The following is a 25,932-nucleotide window of genomic DNA, read 5'->3' on the forward strand; positions in this document are numbered from 1 at the left end:
GTTTTTATGCACCTGGATACAATTGCCCCTTTATTATATTACCCTATTTGAATTTATTTTTTACCAAATGGAAATGAGTTTTTTATTTTTATTCCCTAGTCGGTAGGTTTTTCTCCTCCTGCTATTTTAAACCAAGACAGTTTATTCTATGTGCTTTTTTGTGTATCATTTTACTATTGACTTGCTGGTCATCGGCCATAATAAAGTTATTCATTCACGGCCACTATTACCAGGGACAAAATGTAGGACACATTCGAGACCAAACTGTAGGACAACTGCAGGGCAAAACTCAGCCGAAAATGTAGGACATTTAAGGTCTTCCATTTTTCTTAAATGTCCTACATTTTGGGCTGAGTTTTGCCCTGCAGTTGTCCTACAGTTTGGTCTCGAATTTGTCCTACATTTTGTCCCTGGTAATAGTGGACAATTATGGCACTGCTATTCACGGTGGACAGGTTGCTTACCTGAAACTGTTTTCTCCAGTGGTCATGTGTGAATTGACACAAATGGGTCATATATACTGTGCAGGAACAGAATGACTCATCTGTGTGCTTTGCACAGGACACAAAGAAATGTATATAATTATATACTGTGTAACTCTATGTTGGGAGGAGTGGGAAAAACCAGTAGTAGCAGAACGCGTTGTAAACCAACCTGAGCATAAAATGCTATTTGAAAACACTGAAATACTGGGCCATGCCAACATTTATTTGGTCAGGATGCACAGGGAAGCCATTGAAGTCCATAAACACCTGAACAATTTCAGCAGGAAAGAGGAAACCCTTAAAAAGTGAACATTGGTCCCAAACACACTGCAGAAATAATCCAGCTTGAGACCGCTTTAACCGCCATGTGGCTCAATGCTAGGGAATCCTGGGAGCTGTAGTTTTATGAGATATTCTCAAGCCTTCTCTGGCGCCACAACAAACTACAGCTCCAAAAGTTCCTTAGCACTGAGGCAAGGTGGGTAAAACTGGTCTGAAACTGGATTATTTCTGCAGTGCGTTTTGGTTCTTCTCAGCCACCCTCCCTATTCCTCCGTCATGTGACGAAGCGGCGGCCATCTTTTTTTCCCATCCTTGGTCCTCCCTCGTTGCCATGGCGACGCAGCCGTCCGCCATCTTGGCCGCCCTCCCTGTTTCCCCCTTCTCCATCACGTGACGCGGTCGGCGGCCATATTTTCCGTCCCTTGGCCTCTCGTTGCCATGGCGACGCAGCCGTCCGCCATCTTGGCCACCCTCCCTGTTTCCCCCTTCTCCATCACGTGACGCGGTCGGCGGCCATATTTTCCGTCCCTTGGCCTCTCGTTGCCATGGCGACGCAGCCGTCCGCCATCTTGGCCACCCTCCCTGTTTCCCCCTTCTCCATCACGTGACGCGGTCGGCGGCCATATTTTTCCGTCCCTTGGCCTCTCGTTGCCATGGCGACGGGCCATCCGCCATTTTAGCCGCCCTCGTTGCACCTCCTCCTCCTCCTCCCCCGTCACGTGACGCGGGCGGCGGCCATCTTAGGCCCCTGCTTTCTCCTCCTCCTGCTCCTCCATTTTGAAGGGGAGGAGCCGGAGGAGGGCAGCTGGCTTGGCGGCGGCAGCAGAGGAGCCTCAGCAGCAGCAGGAGCAGGAAGGCTGAGAGTCCGAGGGAGCGGGGCTGGGCTGAAGGACGAGGGCCATGGGGCAGTGCGGGATCACCTCCTCCAAGACCGTCCTCGTCTTCCTCAACCTCATCTTCTGGGTGAGAGACAGAGAGAGAGAGAACAGACCCTTCTCTCGCTTTTAAGGGCGGGGGCCCTTTTGTTCTTCAGGGATGGAGCCTCCCATTGTTATTATTATCATCGTTACGTTTATATTTATATACTGCTATCCTTCCATTATTGTTATTATTATTATTATTATTGTATTTATATCCCACTCCTTCCAAAATGTCAGGGATGGGCCCTTCCATTATTGTTATTATTATTATTATTATTGTATTTATATCCCACTCCTTCCAAAATGTCAGGGATGGGCCCTTCCATTATTGTTATTATTATTATTATTATTGTATTTATATCCCACTCCTTCCAAAATGTCAGGGATGGGCCCTTCCATTATTGTTATTATTATTATTATTATTATTGTATTTATATCCCACTCCTTCCAAAATGTCAGGGATGGGCCCTTCCATTATTGTTATTATTATTATTATTATTATTATTGTATTTATATCCCACTCCTTCCAAAATGTCAGGGATGGGCCCTTCCATTATTGTTATTATTATTATTATTATTATTATTGTATTTATATCCCACTCCTTCCAAAATGTCAGGGATGGGCCCTTCCATTATTGTTATTATTATTATTACTATTATTGTATTTATATCCCACTCCTTCCAAAATGTCAGGGATGGGCCCTTCCATTATTGTTATTATTATTATTATTATTATTGTATTTATATCCCACTCCTTCCAAAATGTCAGGGATGGGCCCTTCCATTATTGTTATTATTATTATTATTATTATTACATTTATGTTTATATTAAGTCCAAAATCTCAGGAATTGGTGCTTCCATTATTGTTATTATATTTATATCTATATCCTGCTTTCCTTCCAAAATCTTAAAGATGGATCCTTCCATTATTATTATTATTATTATTATTACATTTGTGTTTATATTAAGTCCAAATCCTCAGGGATGGCTGCTTCTGCCATTATTACACTTATATCCCGCTTTACATTTATATTTGTATCCAGCTTTCCCTCCCAAATCTCAGAAATAGTCCCTTCTGTTACTACTACTACTATATTCATATCTTGCTTCCCTTCCAAAGTCTCAGGCATGGTTCATTCTGTTGTTATTATTGTTACTACACTTATATCCCACTTTCCCTCCCAAATCGCAGGAATTGTCCCTTCTATTACTAATATTATGATCATCATCATATTGGCATCCCGCTTTCCTTCTAAGATCTCAGGAATGGTTCCATTATTTGTTGTTGTTATGATTGTTATGACTGTTACGTTGTGTTTATATCCTGCTTTCCATCCAAAACTGGGGGGTCAAAGGGGGTCACAATTTAAAAGAACCATCCCCCCCCCACACACACACACACAGTGTTGTTATGGGCTGATGCAAAGCTTGCCTTCCTCCATAAGTCGGAAATGACTTGAGCCTGGAGAAGAGAAGGTTAAGAGGTGAAATGATAGCCCTGTTTAAATATTTGAAGGGATGTCATATTGAGGAGGGAGCAAGCTTGTTTTCTGCTGCTCCAGAGAACAGGAGACAATGGAGCAATGGATGCAAGGTGCAGGAAAAGAGATTCCAGCTCAACATTAGGAGGAACTTCCTGAGAGTAAGGGCTGTTTGACATTGGGACACACTCCATCCTTGGAGTATAGTGGAGTCTCCTTCCTTGGAGGTCTTTAAACAGAGACTGGATGGTCATCTGTCAGGGATGCTTTGATTGGGAGTTCCTGCATGGCAGAATGGGGTTGGACTGGATGACCCTTTCGGTCTTTTCCAACTCTACAATTCTATACTTGTGTCTTCTTGCATGGCAGAAGGGAGTTGGACTGGATGGCCCTTGAAGTCTCTTCCAACTCTATGATTGAAGGCACACAGCAACAGACAACAGACAGAGAGCTCCCTTTCACATGTTCTCCAACGCATGTCCAAATCCACCCAGTCTCTGGGGAAGAAGTGAACTTTGCTCACCCTTTAATGTGCAGCAGTGACCTGGCATTGCTTCGGACCAGGATACCTGAGCATCGTGGTTGGCATCTCTTCTGTCCATGTTGGCCTGTATGGAGAAGCGTGTCTGGATGCAATGGTTAAAATTAATATTGAACTAGTTCTTGTAGGGAATAATGAAAAGGTCAACATTCCTAGGTGGTATGGAATTAAAACGCACCTATAGAAATACCCTACTTTGGGGAGTGGGCAGGTTACAAGGTTTGCAAAGGGGTTGAAGGCATTCATGGCCAGCATCCATAGCTTTGTGTGGGTTTTGGGGCTATGTGGCCATATTCTGGAAGCACCAGCACCTGCATTCTAAAGATGCCAGCCACAGATGTTGGCGAAACATCAAGAATAAACTCTTCCAGAACATGGACACATAGCCTCAAAAACCCACAGAAAACTTTGCCAAGGGATTCTGGAAGGATGGGGGGAGATTAACCAGTATTGGATTTGCTAGGAAAGTTTGCATAGAGATCTTCCTGGTTCATCAGAAGGACAGTGTTAGGACAGCGGTACCTCTAGCATGCACATCTCTCAGCTGCGTCCTTGTCATACTCTCTGGTGAAATAGATGTGACAGGGGGGGGGGAATAGAGTGTGTGTGTGTGTGCTGTGTGCTGAGGCAAAAGCCAGCCATTGCTGGAGTAGGAAAGAAATTAGGAAACTCTTTTTGAATGGACAGCCAAAAAGACAAATGGGTCCTAGAGCAGAGCAACCCTGAACTCTCCCTGGAAGCCAAGATGACAAAACTGAGGTTGTCATGCTTGGGATGCCTCATGAGAAGGAAGGACTCATTGGAAAGAGACACTGATGCTGTATATTGTATATTTAGCTCATCTATTGCTTCTGAATGACTATGATCTTACATCCAAGCTAAGAAAGGCGGAGGGAAGCAGAAAGAGAGGAAGGCACACACAAGATGGATGGACTCTATTAAGGAGGTCATAGGCATGGATTTGTAGGACTTAAAGCAGAGCAGTGGAGGACAGAGAGTCTCGGAGACGTCTCAGCCATGGGGTCGCCATGGGTTGAAATCAACTTGAAGGCAGTTAACAACAAAAATTCTTGGTGTGCAAGGTCAGATTTACTTCAGCACATGGCTGTCACTGGAGATGATTTAATTCAAAAGTATGAGCTCATCTGTGTTTTGGGAAACAGAGTGCCACTATCAAAATATCTTTTCAAACTATCTATTCTCTCTCCCTTTGTAACCTTAGTACCTCCTGCTGCCCCCAAACATCACCCCAAAAAAACCTTGCCTTGAAGAGCAAAGCATCCATTGGGCTGAAAACCAGAAGCTGGAGGAACTTGTCATTATTAAAGTTGCATGCATAATGCAGCGTTTGGCTCATCCTCAGAGCAGATCAAGGCTCTTAGGCTTTAATCTGGCACCCAAATGTGTGTGTGCATACTTGTGGGCGAGGCAGAAAGTAATGGGACTCTTTGCGTTGAAGGAGAGCTTGCTTAGAGGATTGAAATTTTAGGTCGGAAAGGAGGTTACTAAAACGAGGCACAAGGGTGCCCAAAAATAGCTGCATACTAGACTCATAAAATCAATTTTCTTCCGGTTACAGATGTCTGGTTTCTGAGCTGTGCATTGCCACTAAATTGCTGAAGGGCTTTTCTTTTTAGATGTCTGAAACGTTTTTCTTACTATTTTCTCTCTTTAAATGTGTTGCTTTATTAGGAGTGTTTATGAATAATGGATATGTGCAAGAGGGGAGGTTAAGACAGCAGATGCAGTCAGTTTCTGGGAATCTATTTCAGACAGTCAGTTTTAGGGAGCCTGTTTGGAGTATAGTTCATTGCTTTTCTCCAGCTTATTGATCCCCATAGTTTGAAGAAAGGGAGAGAACCCATTGCAGTGCCTAGCAAGTACTGTCTCTTCTTCTGAGAAAGGTGGGGAAGAGGCAAGTTCCAAACTGGAAACATAAGAATGGTTGGCCAAGGGATGTGGGATTGGGGCTAGTACAGCCCAGAGTACTCAGTTTGCTGGTCATGTATGCATCATACATGAATTTTTTATGTCTCACGTATCTGTAGCTGTATTACTGAATTTTAAACATTGCTAAGCAGCTTTGGTTCTGATCTGAATTCCTGCATTTGTCATCATACTGATATTAAAATGGTCTTTGTAGGTTAGTGGAGCAGCATTTCATCCAGCATCTTTGGAACGTAGAGAAGTGGGCAGGATGTAAACTATGCACCCGAGATCAGAGAAACGTGACTTAAGCAAAGAGAGCAGTATTTAAGAACATAATGGCGGGTTTCAGACCGCCATATTAGTATGCGACAAGCGCGTACTAGGGTTAGGAAGGGGCGGTGCTTCCGCACCCCCCTAACCCTAGCATGCGCTCCGTGCGCACAAAATGGTGGCGGCCATTCCACACGGCCGCCACCATGATGGCATGATGAACGCGCCGCCTCCGTTTTGGAGTTCCTTCCTGGTTTGCGTCGCTGGACGCAACCTTCAGACGGCTGCGCCCAGCAACGCAAGGGAGAAAGGGGCCAAGCGGCCCCTTTCTCCTCCTCCCCGCCGCCGCAGGGTGTCCTTGGGGCTTGAAGCCCCAAGGATACCCCTTTCCAGGCTGCGGGGAAGCGGCCTTTTGCTGCTTCCCCGCGGCCCGGAAAGCGGCGGATTGGGGCCTCAGCAGCTGCCGTTCTGACCACTGAGGCCCCGATACACTGGGGAAAGGGGCAGGTACAGGCCGCCCCAAAGGGGCGGTCTGTAACGCGCCAATATGTACAGTACCTCCATTCAGAACAGATGGGGTGAAGATCAAGTTACTCTACAGCCAGGTGCATCATCCCATTGCATTATCGCTGTTTAAAATATTAGCCTTTCAAAGGATTGCCCAGTGTGGAGATACTATATTATAAACACAAATAACAGTGCTATAAATACTACTTGTAAAAAGATAGGTTGTTGCTCACTGCTAGGCTGTTCAGCGTTGCATACTATACTTTGGTAGATCTCCTGATACGTTTTTTCTTCTTGTTTTACTTCCACTTTTCGTATGATACTCTTCTTTTACTCTGATTAGTGCCTGTAGTACTCAAGACAACTTCTGGATGATTACATATTCTGTGGTTGTTGGAGGAAACATTCCAGATAAGATTTGTGCCTTTGCGAAAGCAGAGATGTGTCTGCACACATACAAGAACATCTGGTTCTGTTTTTAGATCGTGAAGGTGATTTTTGGAACAAATTAGATGACGGATCATGTAGGAAAGTCATTTGAAGGTTTCTAAATCTAAATAAGCCCAGTATGACAGGGTGACTTGAATGTCTCTCATTCATAGAGTCGCCATAAGTCAAAGTCAGCAACAACAAACTAATAGTTTAAAGGTTTCAGAAGGATGGCAAAACAGGACTTGGAATTTAAAAATGCTTTTACATAACATATCAGAGCAAGAACGCTGGCAGTGAGCATACATGAAGAGGCTAGGAAAACAAAAGTTGAAGAGCTGTGGGATTCTGGTTTTTGTTTTGTGCCGTATGGATGTTGTGTGAAAAAAGTCAAGGCCAGTACTATTTCAGAGTCTACATTGTTGAAAAGGTAGTGCTTCTGGAAGGTAGTCTTGTTCTCTGAGAATTTTAGAAATGCAGTTAGCCAAAGGTGCCCATCGCTTGGCCCATATCTATTGAGAACTAGTTTTAAAATCTTGCATGCCATATTAACTGCCTTTTCTGGGGGTCCTTTTTTTAGCAATGGGGCCCTACCAAAATAATTGTAGGTTTGGCCTTTAAATTAAGGTTGTTGCATACTAGATCATGCTTGTATTTAGCTTTAGGCAAAGATTAAAATGCAGAGCCCTGATACCACTCCCCCGCCCTTTGAATCCTAGTTACTACATTTTCTGTGCTTTCACAAGGCTCCAATCTATTTTTCTTTCCACACAAGAAAGGTAGAGTGTGTAAATGGACTATTTCAGCCATAGGTTGAGGGAAATGATGCAGTTCATCTGCTGTCGTGTTAACTGACGAAAGTAGGAAGGGAAACTGGAACTAGGTTCTTTCTACCAAATGTATTGGCAGAATGCTCAGGACAGACGAAATGATGGACTCTTACTAACACACAATGATTAGATTTGCTGCCCCTTGTAAAGTTGAAGGAAATCATACCAAGACCTGCCACGTAATTATACAAATTTGGTCTATTCTGCCGAAATTGGCATGCATGGCACATTTATTATAGATTGAGAACATGTGCCCCTCCAGAAACATTTGTGAGCTTAAACTTTTTGAAGCTACATCAACTCAATTTACTCTCAGTGAAATTCCACACAACGTGATCACAAACATAACATCATCACAAAGTTAGAAATGTAAAATATACCTGAGCCTTAAACAGTGGAACTGAGAATTTGTAGCCAACTATTTGTGAAGCGTTTCTGATTTCTTGGCTGCCTAACTGTTTCACAGCAGCTCCGTCTTTCCTTTCCGTATGTATTGAACCACAGATCGTACAAGTTACAGAAAACAGCTCTAAAACAGTTAACTCATTCATTAATATCTGGGGCATGTGTACATAAGTTCTGCCAATTTCTTCTTTCACCGTAGCATATTAAACATAGTACTGCACAGATGATCAGAACAAGATAGTTCATTGGTACCTGAGCCTATGAATTATTACTGTGATTGATACTTGAGAATGCAGCTAATGTTCTCTTTTTCCCTTCAGAACCAAACAAGTGTAATTTGAACACTGTTTTGAGAGAGAGGGGCCCCTGAGGCAGAATACTGAGTTGTAGTTGCTTGAAACGCATCAATAAATGTATTGATCTACGGAGTTCTCTGGGTGCCCTTTTTCATTGAAGCCTTGAGTTGCATAATTTTGTCTTGGAAGGAGCTTTCTGCAACTTGGTATGGGTTTTGCTCTTGTCCAGTTCAAGGAATCTGTTAATGCTGAAGACTCAGTTCAGGTTACACAGCACAATGACTCAGTGAATACTAGAGAATGGGGACATTGTTAGGGTTCTCTTCCTACATTTTTATTTTTCAATACCTTTTTCTTCCCCCTCTTTCACCATCGTATATTTTTGTTACTTTATCTTGGCCCTTAGAGTTCCTCAGGGTGAAATGCATTTATGAATTGCCCTTTTTCTTTCTGATCCTGATCATTCTAGCATGTTTTCAGGTCATGGTGACTTCATGTAACCTCCAGGTATTGGCAGAGGAAAGACAGTGGAAGAGGGCTATTGCTTTTATGTCTTGTGTTTGGGTTTCCCAAAAACATCTGGTTTGCCATTCTGAGAAAAACAGGATGCTGAACCAGACAGGCCTTTGGTCTGATCCAGCTGGTTTAATTCCTTGTTCTTTCAAATGCTAATGTTTTCTTACTGGTTTAGCAGAAAAAGAAAACTCATCTTGTTTTCAGACAAAACTAGGAAATGTGGGGAGGATACACTCTTTCTGAACCTTGAAATGTATTGGTCTTCTTTCCATTGTACTGTCTACAAGTCTTCTCTTGGGACCTGCAGCATATTATACCTCTCTTACCATCTTTTTTGCCTTCTGCTTTGGACTTCTCAATAGTCTTTCAGTTTTAAACAGTTTCAAAAGGGAGAGAGAATTTCAGCTGACAAGTCAAAGTAATGATAGTAATTCAGAGGCAGAATTATTTTCTGTTAGTATTCCCAGTTAACAGTTTTCAACATTTTAATTACTATTAAACTGTCAGGTCCTGAAACATATAAAATGTGCCACTTAGATTCTTAAGAGGTACTCTGAAATGCTTGAATGCCTGACCTGTGGCTTCCAAATGGGATTGGCAATTTGGCTTCTAATACCAGCTATACTTTGAACCAGGTGATGGCTTTTTCCTCTTTAGAAAAACATTATAATCAGAAGCTTCCCTTGTAAACTTGCTTGCCTTCTAGCAATGTTAGGCTTTCCTGCTGAGTGTTTCTTGACGCTGGTGTGGGAGAACAGTAATGCATCATGTCACACTGATAGTCAGCACTGATTTTATTGGCTAAGTGAAGCTCATTCCCACAGATGTTGCAGAACCTTATTAACTTGAATTGGAACACTCAGCTTGGCTTGTCTTGGCGTGGCTTTACGGCTGTGAAATTTATGGCTGCACAAAGAGGGTGAAGTGGCAAGGAGTAGAGCCACTTTGCCCTCAGCTCCATAGAGAAAAAATGGGGTATACATATTGCAAAGCTGCCTTGATCTCATTGGAGAGGTGGGGTATAAATTATTATTATTATTATTATTATTATTATTATTATTATTATTATTATATATTAACCTTGGAGCAGGAGTTAGTAGCATTTTCATGCTAATGTGTGCTATGGCTCATAGTTACATGTAATTGATAGCATGTAATGTTTTAAGTGTTTGTGATAGCAGTCCTGGATTTGCATAACATTGAATGCCATCCTTATCTTTCTCACCCTTCAGTTTCTGAGCCAAAGGGTACATGTTTTTGTCTGTGCCAATACACAAGGAGCAGAAGGATCTCTTGACAGTTCTTTTCCTTACAGGCAGCAGCAGGCATCTTGTGCTACGTTGGCGCCTACGTCTTCATCACGTATGATGACTATGATCACTTCTTTGAAGATGTCTATACGCTGATCCCTGCCGTGGTTATCATCGCAGTGGGCACACTTCTCTTCATCATAGGCCTGATTGGCTGCTGTGCCACAATCCGGGAAAGCCGCTGCGGTCTTGCTACGGTGAGTCTCTTGTGAGGGAAGAGTTTTGTCTTTGACTTAACTCACAAGCATTTCCTTAGCATTTTACAGACGTTGAATGCAATGAAAAATATCTGTCTCACTGTAAAATAATTGAGATTTGATATTCAGTGTTTGGGATGCAGTGCTAAAATGACCTCTTGTTTCTTATTTAAAGCAGCAGCAACAGTATGCTTTATGTGGCCAGTGGCAGAACAGTTCTCTTCCTGAGATCTAGAGTTAAAAGAATTTGATAGCAAAGAATGTTGAGGGATGGCTGCCTGAAACTCTATAAAGCCATTGCTAACAAAGTGGTCTGATAAAAGGCATGTATAAACATGCTCCTGCTTTATGGGTGGGAGGGGGGAGACCAAGTATCATGTACTTGTCTCTAAACAGTGTTTGCTTGGGTCTTCAAAAAAGGGAAAACACTGAAGCCCCCAGATTTCACAAGCTTCTTAGGAGTTTGGTCTTTGAACACCTTCAAGTGTGATGTATAACTTTCAAAATTGGCTTTCCAGATGGAGGACAAATTCCCAATCAGGCTAAAGCTCTCATTTATTCTGAGGGTCTGTAAAGATTGGGAAGTGGGTGAAGAGACCAAACAGACAGCACAGTTGGTTTCTGAGAACACTGTAGGCCAACCTCACTATCCCTTTATCATATCACAGCCTCTGATGGTAAATGTGGCCTCCTTACATGTGTCTATTTTTGTAAATTGGCAGCTGTCTGGTTGAGTTGCAGCTTGTAAATACTTTAATCAGCTCCTGGAAGGGTCTACATGTTGGACAGCATGGCAAATAGGAACGCTTGATTTTAATGCTTCACAGTTGTGGCTGAATTATAAACATGGATTGTTACCTGTGATGACTGTCATGCACTTAATTTAAGATCAGGCTGTGTTTGTGCGTGTGAACCTCAAAATGTGAATCATTGGTATATAAAGTATTGAAACATGGATAAATGTAGCTTTCCCAACTGCGAGAAGTTACTTGAAGTCTATTAGTGTTTATATGTTAAGGATCTAATAATAAAACAGTAATTCCTTACATACATCCTGCAGAGCAAGACGTGGCAAGTGTTTTATTTGTGATGACAAATCATGTTGCAAGTATAATATTTGACTACCTGTTGCAAGAATCATATTTAACAATTTTATCTGGGCCAAAATCCATTGGAATAGATATTAGAATCATCTGTGTCCATTAAACAGAGTTACTAGAATCGTCTAGGGTAGTTTGACTATGAATATCATCTTACATTTACATGAAAGGAGCTTGAAATTCAGTGCTTTCTTACTTTAAAAAACTCAATAAAGATTAATAATAATAATTAAAAAAGAAATTTGGTGCTTACCTGAACCTTGATAAGCTATTCCAATCTCTTTGAATTGGAGTATTTGTGTCCTCAAATTACTGATTGACTGAAGATGGGAATACAGAGGCCATGTTAAGTATTAACAAAGAATGTTTATGAGGTTATTTTGGGGTAATCAAGCAACAGAAGAGTTACATTTTTACAAAACTGAGAATGTTGCCTACGTTAAATTTCTTTTTGTCTTGCAGTTTGTGATCATCCTCCTGTTGGTTTTTATTACTGAAGTTGTGGTGGTAGTCCTGGGTTATATCTACAGAGCAAAGGTAAAATGTCCCTTCTAAAGTGCTAAAAATGACTCTGATTTAATTAGATGTGTTTAGGCTTTTGTAGGGTAATGGGTTTTGATAAGCAAAGTTGCAGAAGGGTATCAGATTACGATTGTGGATGTCCAAATAAGTGTGACATGGTTGCCAAGAAGACTAATTAAAATCTTCAGGAAGATAAAGAGCTTGAGAAGAATAATGTGGCAAGCCTAAACTTGGATGACAGTGAATAATACACTGTCAAGCTGTCCTCTGGGTTAGAGGCACAAGACCTCTGAAGAAAATGGAAAAACCACAAATAAGTGGGTGAAGGCAGGAGGGGTGTGCACATGTGCTTCTCTTCCTTCCCCCACCCTTTAGCCAGCTGAGGGAAGCCAGCTAAAGGGTGGGAGGAGAAAGAGGAGCACATGCTTAAGAAGCAGAGCCCTCCCTCTAGTCGATCTGCCTTGGTCCAGGCCTCAGAGGGAGAGAAGAACTGCTGGCCCTGATCCCCTTCCCCACTACCATTCTCTTCTCCTTTTGTGGCATGTCTTTTTAGATGGTAAGCCCGAGGGCAGAGAACCATCCAATTAAAAATAATAATAATTGTAAGCTGCTCTGATAACCTTTAGGGCTGAAGGGCGGGATATAAATACCATAAATAAATAAATAAATAAATAAATGCACACACTCCTCCCACCTTCCCCATCTTTGGCAGCATGTTACCATTTTAATGTGCCATATGGATACTGTCACATGCACACATGGATTCTTTGTTGGAATAAAGGCAGATTTGGCCAAGAATTCCCATGGAGAGGCATGCAGGTGTAAACGCCTGGGAGCTGCTTCTGATCTTGCCACTTGCAAAGCCCAATTACCTGTTGTTACATACTTCATCCATCCAGAAGGGAGACAATATGGTAGTGTCTTCTTTTTGCCCTACAGTTTTGTCTATATCAGTGCTTTTCAGACTGTCTGATGTACACTACCAGCATTTCCCCCCTAATGTGCTGGAAAACAATACCATATTTGTGCTGTTGGCTACAACCTTTTTCTTGGAAATTTGCCATGGACTAGCAACCAATGGCTTATGGACCAGTATTAGTCAAGGGACCACCATTTTGAGTAACAAAAAAAGCTTCATTTATATACCACTTCATACTGAACTAACAGTGTCTAAGCAATTTACAACTGTATGCTAATAAACATTGGTCTATATAACAGAAGGATGCACCTTTAGTATCAACCTACCCAAAAGTGCTGCCACATTAAAAATACCAAAAAATGGGTGGTTGCTATTCTGGAGCACAAATGCTAACCATAAAAAATATTATTTTGAAGAACCTAATTAATGAAGGTTTTGCAGTTTAAAATACCACGTTAAATCAGGATAAACTCAGAATTTTAAAAAGCTGGAGGAGGAGGAACACTCAGGAAGGCATCCAGAGGAGAGCGTGATAAAAACCTCTAAAGCAGGGGTAGGCAACCTGTGGCCCGCGGGCCGGATGCGGCCCCACGAGGCCTTGGGACCAGCCCCAGCCCCATCCTGCTGCCGATTGCCGCCGGGGCCGTTGGGGGGCAATTGTCTATAGAAGCCTCAGGAACATGCATTTATATTAACATTTTTTACAAAATCAGCAAATTTTTTCATGTGTCCTCCATTTTTTTAAAAAAAGTGTCTTCCATTTGAAAATGTTGTCCTACATTTGTCCTGATTTATTTATATATTTAATTTTTTAAAAAATTATATAATTATTTATTTTTTGTCTTCGGCCCCCCAGTTGTCTGAGGGACAGCAACCCGGCCCCCGGCTCAAAAGGTTGCCTACCCCTGCTCTAAAGCTATAAATATTCCATTGAGAAGGAATTAAGAGACCCAGCTGTATGCAGTAGCTATTTCTATCTATCCCAAATAATCAAGTCTTAAAGGGAATAGTGGCTCCGTAGGCGCTAATCCAGATACCTTCTGTCAAGAATTGAAACCATGTTAAATGTTTGTTCTACTAGGTGGAGTTTGAAGTCGATCACAGTATCAAGAAAGTGTACGACACATACAATGGGACTAACCCGGATGCTGCAAGCCGTGCAATTGATTACGTCCAGAGGCAGGTGAGAGCCAGTGTAAATACAGCTGGGGTGTGTGCCAAACTGCTTAGTTAAAAGGGAAGAGGGTAAAACAATTCACCAGTACACTTCTTCTTTGGTAAATGACCCTCTCTCTGTACACTATAAAGCAGCACTTTTCTTTCCCTAGCCATTGGGGCTTGGGAAAAAATCAGATCCTTTCTGTTAAGTAGCTATTGACATCTCACTTTTTCTGTGGGGGAAAATTTTAACTCAAGAGAATCATTCCATCTCATGAGCCCTTTCACCTTAGTGAGAACTACCCCTGAAGTAACTTAAATTATACTGTGCATGCATGCCAGTGCCATTCCATCTTCAGAACAGTGCACTGTATTATCTGTTCATACATGCTTCATGCTCTGGAGTGCATTCCACTTCTTTCCTGTAGGGAGAATTCTGTTCAGTTGCAGGCATATGGGGGGAAAGTCCTTTGAAAATGATAGTATTAGTTCTTTCTGGGGTAGACAAAGGCATTCTGGGAAGGGGAAAGGAACGCCCTGCTCCCTGGAAGCTTTAAGGGAGATACCATTGCTCAGTGGCAAAGCAAATGCCTTGCGTGTTCAGTAGCTGACTATCTCTCAAGGTCAGAGGTTTTAAAATGGATGTGTTAGACTTCTGATATTGTACTCAGTAGTGTAGTGTTTTAAAATTGGTTTGTCCAGTAGCAGATTAGATGGACCAATCTTCTGTGCCAGTGAAGGACAACAGAGAGCACCTTCTTGTACGTGACCAAACTCCTTTTTAGGAGTATGTGTGCTTAGAATCCATATTCCTTCGCCCTTTGTTTTGCTCAACATGAATGATGTAGAAGTTAAATCACCTCAGTGGTGACAGTAGCATCAGACCTCCCTTGCACCATTACTAGAGAAGTTGATAAAGTAGTTGGCCGCCTGGGGCTATAGAGAAAGCACTGGAAGAGAGGTGGGATTCTTGTATAACTATTGCTCAAGCCTTCTGTACAATTTCTGTGAGCAATAGAAGCTTTGAAAAGACATGATTTAGAAAGTGAAGCAGTACAGCTGCCGCTTCCAATTTGTTGCTCAAACCAGCATATATGTGTGGGGTGGCGTATGGTAAAAGAGATGAGGCTCAGGGGTGAGATGAAGCCAAAGGAAGCTTTTGATTCCTTAAATTAAATTCCATTTGCCCTGTAGTAAAGCAAGAAATGTAATGAATTGAGCAGCAACAAATGGAAGATATTTTGTCATTTCCTTACAGCCAGTTCAGCCACAATTTAAGAATAACTTTAGTAGTCACACTACAGATATTGCAATGCCTGAGTGAACTTTCGTACATTGTTAAATATCTCTCCTGTTATTGAGTATATATTGATTTGTTCAAGGCACTCGTCATCTTTTCTCTTCTTTTGCAGCTGCACTGCTGTGGAATCCACAACTACAGTGACTGGGAGATGACAAACTGGTTCAAAGAAACCAAAAACCACAGTGTGCCCCTCAGCTGTTGTAAAGCCACCATCAGCAATTGTACGGGAAGCTTGAGTCGTCCCACAGATCTTTATGCTGAGGTTAATATAACAATCTTTTTCTTATTTTGTCAAATTAGCATTATAAGGGTAGGCTAAGAGATGGTAACTAATGCAAAGGGATGAGAGATTTGATTCCAATATCCTGGCCTGAATCCCATTTGGTGGTCCCAACTAGAGTAAACTCCACTGATTCAACTGCAGAATATTCAGCCAATACTTACTTACATTTCATTGATTTAATGTGTCTGTTCTGTTTGGGACTAACAATAGGTTTCAGGCTTCTGTCTTCTGATCTGCAGTAGTTTACAGATAGTGAATGGCAAATAGTTTCATTAGAACTTAAATTTTAATTGGAATTTAGGTGCTACTCTGTGAATAGTTTGGACTTCTGTTTCCTATATGCTTTTTTAGTTTTCATTTTGGTTTTTCTTCATCTTGAAGAATCCATGCATTCTGATGAAGTGGACTCTGGTGCACAGAAGCTTATGCCATAATAACATTTTTAGGTCTCTAGAATATTCCTTGTCTAAGAAAATGTTAAGAAATTAATAGTCGCCTTAAAGGTACATAGACACACATACAAGGTACTATAAGCCCTAGAAACTTTATAAGGCTTAACATGCATCTCCTTTGTCTGTTTTGGTATTCTGTTGCCCCCAGTGACCAAGTGCTTTGCATGTGTATATATCCTTACACTCTTAAAATTGCCCTGAAACTTTAATCATCCTAAAATGGCACCAGCACCTTCATTTATCTAAGGATAGAAAGAAGAGTCACAAATGCTGAGCCTTGCTATTATCACTACAGTTGGCTGTGATTCTTCCACCCCTCTCCCATAGACATAGACACTGTCAGATCAGTTTGACCAAGTGTGGTGAAAAGGTAGCCCTTGAAATGATGTTGGACTCCATTTCCCATGTTTCCTAACTCATGTAGTTTATGGTAAAAAATGCTGGGCGTTGCAGTCCAACAGCATCAGGAGGGTCACATTTTGCTACCCCTGAGTTAGAGGTAAGCTGTTCTTTTCCTGCTGTATACGTTAATGCCTAGAACAAGCAGGCATTTTTTAAATGTTTGCCTGACAAGAATAGATGAAGGTGTAGAGTAGAAACACACTTAAAATCCTTAATACCTCATATCCATGCAGCAAACATAGGAAATAGTTGCAAAAGGAAGGCATCTCAGAAGTGTACTGTTAGTTTTGAAAAAGAGCTGGGTTCTTGGTGTTTTGAGTATTTTCCTTAACAGAACTGCTGGCTTGTTTGCTTTTCAGGGATGTGAGGCTTTGGTTGTAAAGAAGCTGCAAGAAATCATGATGTACGTTATCTGGGCTGCATTGGCATTTGCTGCCATCCAGGTAGGAGTCAAAATGCAGCGCTTTTTTTCTGCCCTCAGAGGTTTGAGTTCACAGTCTCTTTCTACTGAAATTCTAGATTTCTTCTATTTTTCTCTGTCCTTTCTTGATCTGGATGACTTGTAAATCAGAGTTTGCACATGTTCCAGTGGTTAAATTGTATCATATCAACATGCATGCCATGGGCATTTATAAACTTGCCCACACTCTGTTGCCTCAGAGGCTGTACAAACAGTTTATCGGGCTAAACACAGAGAAATGTCAGAAACAGAATGTCAACTTGTCCTGAAATATTGACCTGACCAATTTGAAATGCTCTGCAGTCATTCTCCCTTTCTAAAACTGTTTGGTGAACACAGTTCTGGCCCAATGGCACGACCTTCCTTCCTGTGGAAATCTTATGAGCTGTTATTTTAATTTAGATGTAAAAGATTGCAAGAGGTACAGGACATTGAGAAGTGAAGTGTGATAGTGATAGAAACTGGTCTGTTTCAGTGAGACTGGGCATGACTTATCTTTATTACTTTGAAATTGTTGGGGGAGAGGGTTTGGCAACTTAGGGAAGCACCTGATACCCTTACAACCCTAAAAGTTAATAAACAGGCCATCAGTTGCCAAACTCTAGAACAGAGATGGGCAGCTGTGACCCTCCGGATGATTTTGAACTGGAGCTTTCATACCAATTACAACTAGCCGTGTTGGCTAGAGCTGACAGAAGTTTTGGGCAGTAGTAGCTCAGCCTTGCTATAGAATATGTGCTTTGTAGAGTTTAGTGTACATACTGCTACTTACTGTAAACAAGGTTTGGAAATCTGAGTTGGCTTTACATTAACCCCTTCTCTGTCAAATTTTTGGTATACCCCAACTTTGTTGTTAAAGATTTGTCACCATTGATAGTGACATTTTTCTAGTATAAATTTGTAATGAGCAAACTGGACTCCCGATGTTTGACTAGGCTTTCTTTTTATCATTAGACAAAGCAATAGATTTTGCTTCTGGTAGCTCAGGCTTTCCCAATAGTAAGTTTTTCTGCAAACGTCTGTAAATAGAAAATCAAGATCACCAAAGCAAAGAAAAGGAAATGACCTTCAGCTGGCCAAATAAATATTTTGATGATTGGTTCCTCCTCCACAAATTAAACAAATGAGGTTTGTTTAACCCTTCTTGGTTTGAAGTTACTAACAAACCTCTCTACCCTTCACAACCTAAGTCAGAGGCTCTGTTTGGTTGTCACTGCAGTAGTGGCAGTCACAGTAGTGTGACCAACAACAGTGTGCTTGCATGTCTGAGTACATCAGTTTCTGCATTCATCACAAGCCCAGGTTTATGAGCTGTGGCAGCAAAGTGCCAAAACCTGATCCGTAGCAGCACAGATCACTGCAGCTTAACTAAAACAGTACTGTGGACTTATTTCTAAGTCCCTCGGTGATAAAGGGGATGGCAAATAATACTTTTCTGAATGAAAAACTCAGAATAAACCTGGGTGGATAAGATCTCCTTGGAGACATCTGACAATATTCTCCTAAAGCAGAATGAGTTGAAATCCCTTTGTATGACCAATACATACAGGCCTTCAAGTCGCCTGTCATCTTTCTGCAGCCCCATATATTTCATAGTTTTCTTAGATGATGAATAAACAGAGGTGGTTTTGTCAGTTTCTTCCACTGAAATAGAGCCTACAGCATACCTTCTACACATAATGCTCCTGTTTACTCAGTTTATTTCTTCCCTGCAGTTGCTGGGTATGTTGTGTGCCTGCATTGTGCTCTGCCGGAGGAGTCGGGATCCTGCTTATGAGTTACTCATCACTGGAGGAACCTACGCATAGAAGCTGCAAACCTAAGCTTGAATTCCATTTTCTCTGTGTTGGAAGGTGTCTTGGCTGGGTCAGCTGCAGCAGTCGTTTTGCCAACTTTGGCTTGGCAAAAGCACACCTTTTGTAAACTGGGACAGCTACGCACATACACTGGTGATGAGCAAAGGCTCAGCTTTCAATATCCCCTTGTTACTGTGGCACCCCCATCCCGTTCCCCTTCCCCCAGACTATTTTAGCAAGATTTCCACATATCTGTACATGTTAGTAACCAAGTAAATGCTATTTTTGAAATCATTTACCAAAAGAGACAATGTAAGCTAGTGGCAGATTTTTGCTAGCCTTTTTACTGATTTGATTTATACATGAGGCATCCTTTGCCTCTTCACTGGGTAGAATACTTGGCCAGGATTGCATGAGGGAAGTTGGGTACCTTTGCAAACCTTTTTTCGTTTCGTTTTGTTTTGTTTCTTTTTCCGTTTTTTTGCTCCTTGCCTTTCACCAGTGTTTGTCTTTTATTAAAAGAAAGCATTAAAACCCAAGTCCAGAACACTACAAAAATGACTACTAACCAAAATGTTAGAATCACATGAGTGCGTCTCTTGACTTTCTTAAATTCAAATGAACAAATCTTCCAAACTTAATGTGTTAAAAGTACAAGCTGGCTTTTCAGAAGTATAATGTATGCACTACTGTTCTATAATGAATATTTTCTTTTTCTCTTTTTTTTTCTATGAAGAGGCTGTTCATGTGTTGAGTGGATTGTTATCATAGAGTAGCAAAATAGTATGTGAAAATGAAATGTAAATAGAAAACCTGATTAAATAAATCTTCTGTACATCTCCCTCTAAACTAAACCATGTTTGATTTTTTTACATCTACGTGAGACGATGTTAGCCACAAGAGTTGTGGTCAAGTAGGTGTGCACCCAAATCTTGCTGTTGGCTATCAGCATGTTTTAAAATCATGACACGACAATCTGTGCACCTGTAGCAAGCTGCTGGCTATGGGGCCTGTTAATGCCTGCCCTACAAAACATTTTTAGACTCCATGATGGTGCAAGTTTTGATAGGCCAGTGTCCACTCTGCTGTGGAGTATTTTGCAGAGCTGGTGGATATTTTTTTTTGTTAGCTCCTTCCACTTCTGCTCTCTCTGACAGGCGAGACCCTTTTTGAGTGCCCTCTTGAGTGGAGGAGCAGCCTACAGAGGTGTCCAAGGAATACAAAGAAAGAAAGAAGACAGTGAAAGTAGCAAGTGGATCCTAATTCTTTAGCTGTAATGCATCACTCTCAAGTTCAAGTGTCCAGTCTCTCTCTGGACTGCATGGAGGAACTCTATCCTAGAGGCTTTACAAAGAATATGGGCAAAATAAGTAATGCTCTGGGATATAAGTCAGCTTGGGAAGCCATGGCTCTCCTGTGAAACTGTTGAACTTGGATGGATCCCCTCTTGCTTTCTACCCTTTACCAGCTATAAAAATGGAGTTCCAGGAGAAACTGGCTGAGATGGAGAAGACAGAGCGGGGAGAAGTTGGGTCACTTCATCACAGTTCTCTCCCTTTTCTGATAATTGAGAACTATCTCCTCTACTGTTGAATGGAAAGACTCTTGAGAGGAGGCTGCTGTAAAAAAGATTGGTCAAAGCCTGTATGTCACTGTGTTACAGAACTTGCTATGCCTGGAAGCATAGGGTCCTACTGCCTTGATCTCTTCAATCCCAACATCCCACTACCTGATATTTATCGAGCTGCTACTTGGATTTAAATGCCATCCCTTCTTCTGCAGTACAAGCTAGACAATTTTGCCTCAGCCAACATCTTCATGCAAAGTTTCCTCCACTATCCGTTCTCGGTATGTCCTTAACATCTTTGGCAATAAGTGGCCCACTGAGCAGAAGTACTGCTTTTATATATATCTGCTTCAAAAATACATAGTTCCCTGCAGAATAGAGGATTGGGAGTTAATACAGTAAGTTCTGTTTTGTTTTTTTGATAGACAGTGAAGACTCCAGAAGGTCCCAGGGCATAAAAGTGGTCTCTGCTCATGCCACAGTCGACTATCCCTGTAACAACCATATCCAGTTCCAACTGTCTACTGACATTTCTAGTTATGCATTTTAATTCATCAGCTTCTTCCTGAATTTCCCCCTTCTTTCTTTTTCTCTTTTTTCCCCTGACACATGGCAACTTTCAGCAGACTTTCAAATCACTTACAAAATGCCTAGAAACAGACTGAAAAGCACCTCCGCTGTTTTTTGAGTGTTCACATGTTTAATGCCAGATTTATGTGGAATTATATTCTCTTGCAGAAAGACAATCTGATTTGATTCACATAAATGGATGGAAGGGTATACATTAGCACGCTGTACGAGGCTGGAAGATATGCAGGTAAATGCGTCCTTGATACGGCTGATGTTGCCAGTTTCTGTGACGGTTTAATTGGATTGCTTTTTTAAAATACTTGTGGCATGAATTGTTTTTCCCTGGGTGAGTGGGTTTATCCCTTCAAATGGTTAGATTAAGGATGCTGTTGCAGTAGCCAGAATGACAGACTCCTTACGGCAGTGAGTCTCAAGGAGAAACCAGCTCCTAATAAGCTTAGACCAAACACGGAGCCTGTCTCAGTCTTTAATTCGGCCAGAGCTCTGCATTTCTTCCCTCTACCAACTCCATTTAACATTAAACGCCATAAAGCTCGACCGGCAATTTAGTTGAAGCAGTTACTATTGTTTTTAACAAGGAGATTTGGGGTGCCTGCCGTTTCCCATTCAAAAGCAATATTTTTTTCTCAGATCTCCAAGCCCATTGCTGGTCCTGCTAACAGGGGGGAAGGGTTAAAGGTCACTACTTTCCCAGAATCTCCTGCACTGTCCTCTGTTAGCTCCTTGCAGCCAAATCTTTCCCTTGCCTGAACGCAGCTGGTTGATGTCTGTGACCCTGGGAAGGATCACCCGAAGCACAAACCTTTTGTCTTGCAGTCTACTCTCCCTTCCCACCATCCATCAAATCAAATTACAAGGGCGCCGAATTAACCAGCTTTCTTTTGCTCCATCTTTCCCCTCCTAAAGGGACCCTCACCAGAGGTTCTTTTATTTTGACTGAAGCAGGGATTAAGGGACACCAATGGCATTGTGGTTTTTTTATTTAAAAAATCGAAGCTCATTGGCTAGTGATCCCCAAATTCATGCAAAGGAAGAAAGGCATTATCGGTTCCTTTTCTGCTGATTGAAGGAGTTTGGAAGTGCATACCCAAGCTGCAAATGCAGACAATGGCAAACTTGGGGGGGGGGGGGAGAAGTAGGAACAAGACTGGCTCTTGACAAAGTTTTATAAAGCCTTTTGCAATGGCTTTTAAGAAAACTTGGAGGTATCCAGAAATTGACTTAATTAGAATTGGGTCTTCTAAACCTGGCAAAATTTCCTCCCACACCTCCTAGAGTAGTTGGCATATTTGGGGGCAAATATTTGAAAAGGTTTTTTGAACCTTGGGGGCCCGTACGTGAACCAAAGGCTGTACTTTCCACACCCCTGCTTTAAAGTATCTTAGATGTATTCTAATGGCACCCAGGTTATTCTTATTGTTAATGCTGCTTTCTCTAGTGTCATTGGGCAATGGACACAAAACTGTCATATGTTAGTCTGTGGCCACGATCCTTTATGGCACTAGTGGCGCATAAACCTCTACCAGTTTGTAAATGTGGAGATCTGTCCAGGATGGTAGATGTCTGCTCTTACAAGGAGGAAGATGTAGGTTTCTCAGTGCTGCACCTTGACAGTCATCTATGCCAAGAAGGAGAGCAGAGCTTGTCTGGCTGCAGTTGCTCTTTTGGGATGAAATCATTAGAAAAGGGGGCACTGGATGCTACGTGCCCTCAAGTCATTTCTGACTTACAGCAGCCTTAAACTATCACAATATTTTCTTGGGAAGATTTGTTCAGAGAGGGGTTGCCTTGCTTTCCTCTGAAACCCAAGATCACCCAGTGGATTTCCATGGCTGAGTGGATATTCAAACCTTAGTCTCCAGTCCTGTTCCAATGTCCAAACCATTGCACCATGCCATAAACTCCTCGTAAGTGTCTGACCATACAGCTATGGACATCCTGAATTGGTATTGGGTTTCAGTGGACAAAACTTTACCAAAACAAATTACAAAAGCTTGTAGGAACAAACTTGTGTCTTTAACATTACAATTACATCCATCCTACATTTTGGTAGTGCCCCCAAAGAACTGTTTTGTTTTTTAAATGGACCTTCTGTTCCTCTGGCTTTTGCTGCAAAAGACCTTGACTTACCAAATGAGAGACGCAAGAGCCATTGACTAGTGTAAGTTTTAGTGAAGAGAGAACCACAGGTTGCACAATGTTGTTTTATTGCTATTATTTTGAATCTGTCGGATATGTGTTCTAATGATCTGCCAGTGCTCACGATTACAATTTTTAAATATAAAATTTCAATTGGATTTTTAAAGTTTTACTTGAAACTTAACAAGAGGAATTCAAGATTTTGTATGGTTGTCTAAATCATACATATTTGAGTAATCATTATAAGATAGTAGATGCTCATAGTCTATTTAGTACATAAGCCTGTGAGGCTACTGAGTTAACAAGTGTCCCTGTTGTGTCTCTCCATAGATGTCCAATAGTTTAGGACATAGTTATGAAATGTGAAATGCAGGCACTGCACGATTACTATGGTGTATTAATTGGTTCTTGCACATATTAGTGAGTGCAAAAGAAAACATTTTCAGATGGTGCCAATACAACTTTCCACTTAAAGAGGTCCTCTGATCACTCCAAGGACCTTGGTTCACTATTGTGAAATGAATCTTCAAAAGAGATTGCTTGGATATTTCTCAAGCCTCTCACTCGCTTCTTGCTATTTGTGTTCAAATTCCCAGCTGCTATGAACAGTGGCTTTAGACGGCTGCTATTCTGTTTTGATTCCTAGCAGCTGAGAATCTGAACAGAGACAGATGTAGCTCTCGTGACAGCACATAACAGTACTCTCTCTTTTAAAATAAATAAATAAATCAGAATTTAAAGGTCTATGGCACAAACACCCTGTACTTCTGTGCCTGAAAACTTCATTAAATTCTGACAAAAGAGGTGGGAGAGAGAAGTCACAGCATTTGTTGATTTACAGTTGATAGTCAATTGGAGGCTTGAAGGCAGATTTCTGAACTGAGATTCAGGCCTGAGTCAAACTGGGCAACAATAAATCTGCCCACGCCAAACCAAATCAAGCTGTTCTCCAAATCACATTCCAGACTAAATCACTATACAAATAGTGAATAGATACATTTTAAAACACTTGTAGTTGAAAGAGGAGCATAAAGATGTTGGAAGGGAACCCCACCGAAGAACATTCCTCTTATCAAAGTTTCTCCAGGTAGGATCCAGGCACAAACCCGCATTCTCCATCAAGTTCAGCAGTCCACCAGCCATCTTCTCCTGCTTCAGTGACAGTTACGATGTCACCTGCTTGAATGTCCAGTTCGTCCTCATTCTGGAAAAAGAGAGTGATGTGGTGAGATAGAATTTTGGCCAAAGATGTGTGTGTACTATGAGTAGTTGTGAACCTGACCCTGAAAGACTGAACATATATGTATTATTTTGATCACTTGTAATAAAGACATTGGCCAATTGTTCCACAGTATTAAGAATCTTCCCTTCAGCCCCAACTCATCCTCTGCTTGGTGATCCTAGGAACATGTTGCCAAGATAACTTTACAAGAACATAGAAGTCATTTTCTCCAGTTTCCTACATCAGAGCAGAATCTTCCACTGTGGCTTTGGAGATATTTAACTCATAGATTATGGGAATGGGTAGAATATACTGTATGTTTCTTGTCCCGAGTGAAAATTGTAGCCTCAAATGAGGCCAAACTACCACCAAACACATCCCATCATTTCTGCTTCACTATACCATGCTTCACCAAAAAAACCCAACATGGCACACATTATGCAGAATGAGACAAAAACAAAAATAGTCACAAAAATCAATAGCCTTGTTGGGACAGTTATTTTGTCTGAGTTTTTATGTTTGGGTTTATTTTTTTAAAAAAACTATACATGCAAATAGCTGAAACTGGGAGAAATGGTTTACAGCTGTTCTAGACAAGCTCTGCATTCTCTTGGATGATCAACTGTTTATTCAGTGTTAATTTCTATAGTCCTGTATTTTGGAGAGTGTTTACAACTCCATTGAGTTCTTCTGAAGGTCCCTAAAGAAGGCCTTTCTCACTGCAGTTGGAAAGTGTTGGGCTTTTTTAACATTGAATAAACAGTTGACCATCCCAAGAGCATGTGGAGCTGGTCTCATTGTTTTTCTACATGCTTTTCAGTTCTCCTTTCATTACAACTGTTCTAACAACAAAGCTGTAAAATGTCTGCATTCCCAGTCTTATTCTGCATGGATACCACAACGAAACATTATTTTGTCAGACTAAAATATCCCATTCTGGTGCTTGAGAGGAGTTGTTGTTATGTGCCTTCAAAACTTAGGGCAACCCTAAGGTGTACCCATCATGGGATTTTCTTGGCAAGATTTGTTCAGGAGAGGTGTGCAATTGCTTTCCTCTGAAGCCGAGAGCCTGTGACTTATCCAAGTGGGTTTCATGGCCGAGCTGGGAATTGAACCCTGGTCTCCAGAATCATAGTCTAATACTCAAAACAACTACACCCCACTGAGTTAAAGGTATATGAAACAAATGTCAACTATAAAGTCAACATTAACTTCCAGAATGTCAACAGTCTCATGTTTTCATGTAATCTTTATATAAAGCAGACTTTGATATTCACCTGGGCTGTATAATCATAGAGCACTCTGTAGTCCTGGGGCAAAGCAGTTTCTTCTGGTTGGGCCACGTGAACGGCTGCATAAACTCCATCTGGTTTCTCGGCTACGGAAACAAAAGTGTTAACCAAAAAGGATGTGATCCAAGTGTCAGGGGCAAGAGGATATGCTCCTTCCACATTCGCAGGGCCCTACAGCTGCTGGGAATATACTCTGGCCTTCTAAGGTTGCATGCCTGGCTGCCGTAATGAGAACCATCTGTCTAGCTTTGATCCTGCACCAGCTCCATTCTGCATTCATATCACGATGGACATACTTGGCTTTCTGAAATTATTTTCATCTGCTCC

At 41.5% G+C, this 25,932-nt stretch overlaps 2 protein-coding genes across 2 annotated transcripts in view; one reads left to right on the plus strand and one right to left on the minus strand.

Moving 5' to 3' along the window:
• The first annotated feature begins 1,543 nt into the window (after window positions 1–1,543).
• TSPAN3 (tetraspanin 3) lies at window positions 1,544–19,660 on the plus strand. Its single transcript, XM_089538494.1, has 7 exons — window positions 1,544–1,730; window positions 10,208–10,399; window positions 11,962–12,036; window positions 14,022–14,123; window positions 15,511–15,663; window positions 16,898–16,981; window positions 18,714–19,660. Exons 1-7 carry the CDS (start codon window positions 1,668–1,670, stop codon window positions 18,804–18,806), a joined length of 762 nt encoding a protein of 253 aa, XP_089394620.1. The 5' UTR covers window positions 1,544–1,667; the 3' UTR covers window positions 18,807–19,660.
• A 3,525-nt stretch (window positions 19,661–23,185) lies between these two features.
• Window positions 23,186–25,932, minus strand: part of PSTPIP1 (proline-serine-threonine phosphatase interacting protein 1) — a 29,740-nt gene continuing 26,993 nt past the window's right edge. Inside the window, exons 14-15 of the mRNA XM_089538492.1 lie at window positions 25,591–25,691; window positions 23,186–24,295 (exon numbers count right to left, since the gene is read on the minus strand). Coding sequence (XP_089394618.1) covers window positions 24,164–24,295; window positions 25,591–25,691 — 233 coding nt within the window. The 3' untranslated portion in view covers window positions 23,186–24,163. The remainder of the gene's footprint in view (window positions 24,296–25,590; window positions 25,692–25,932) is intronic.

Source organism: Sceloporus occidentalis, unplaced genomic scaffold (assembly GCF_023333645.1).
Source record: "Sceloporus occidentalis isolate IW3139 unplaced genomic scaffold, rSceOcc1.0.p SCAF_9, whole genome shotgun sequence".
Taxonomy (NCBI): domain Eukaryota; kingdom Metazoa; phylum Chordata; class Lepidosauria; order Squamata; family Phrynosomatidae; genus Sceloporus; species Sceloporus occidentalis.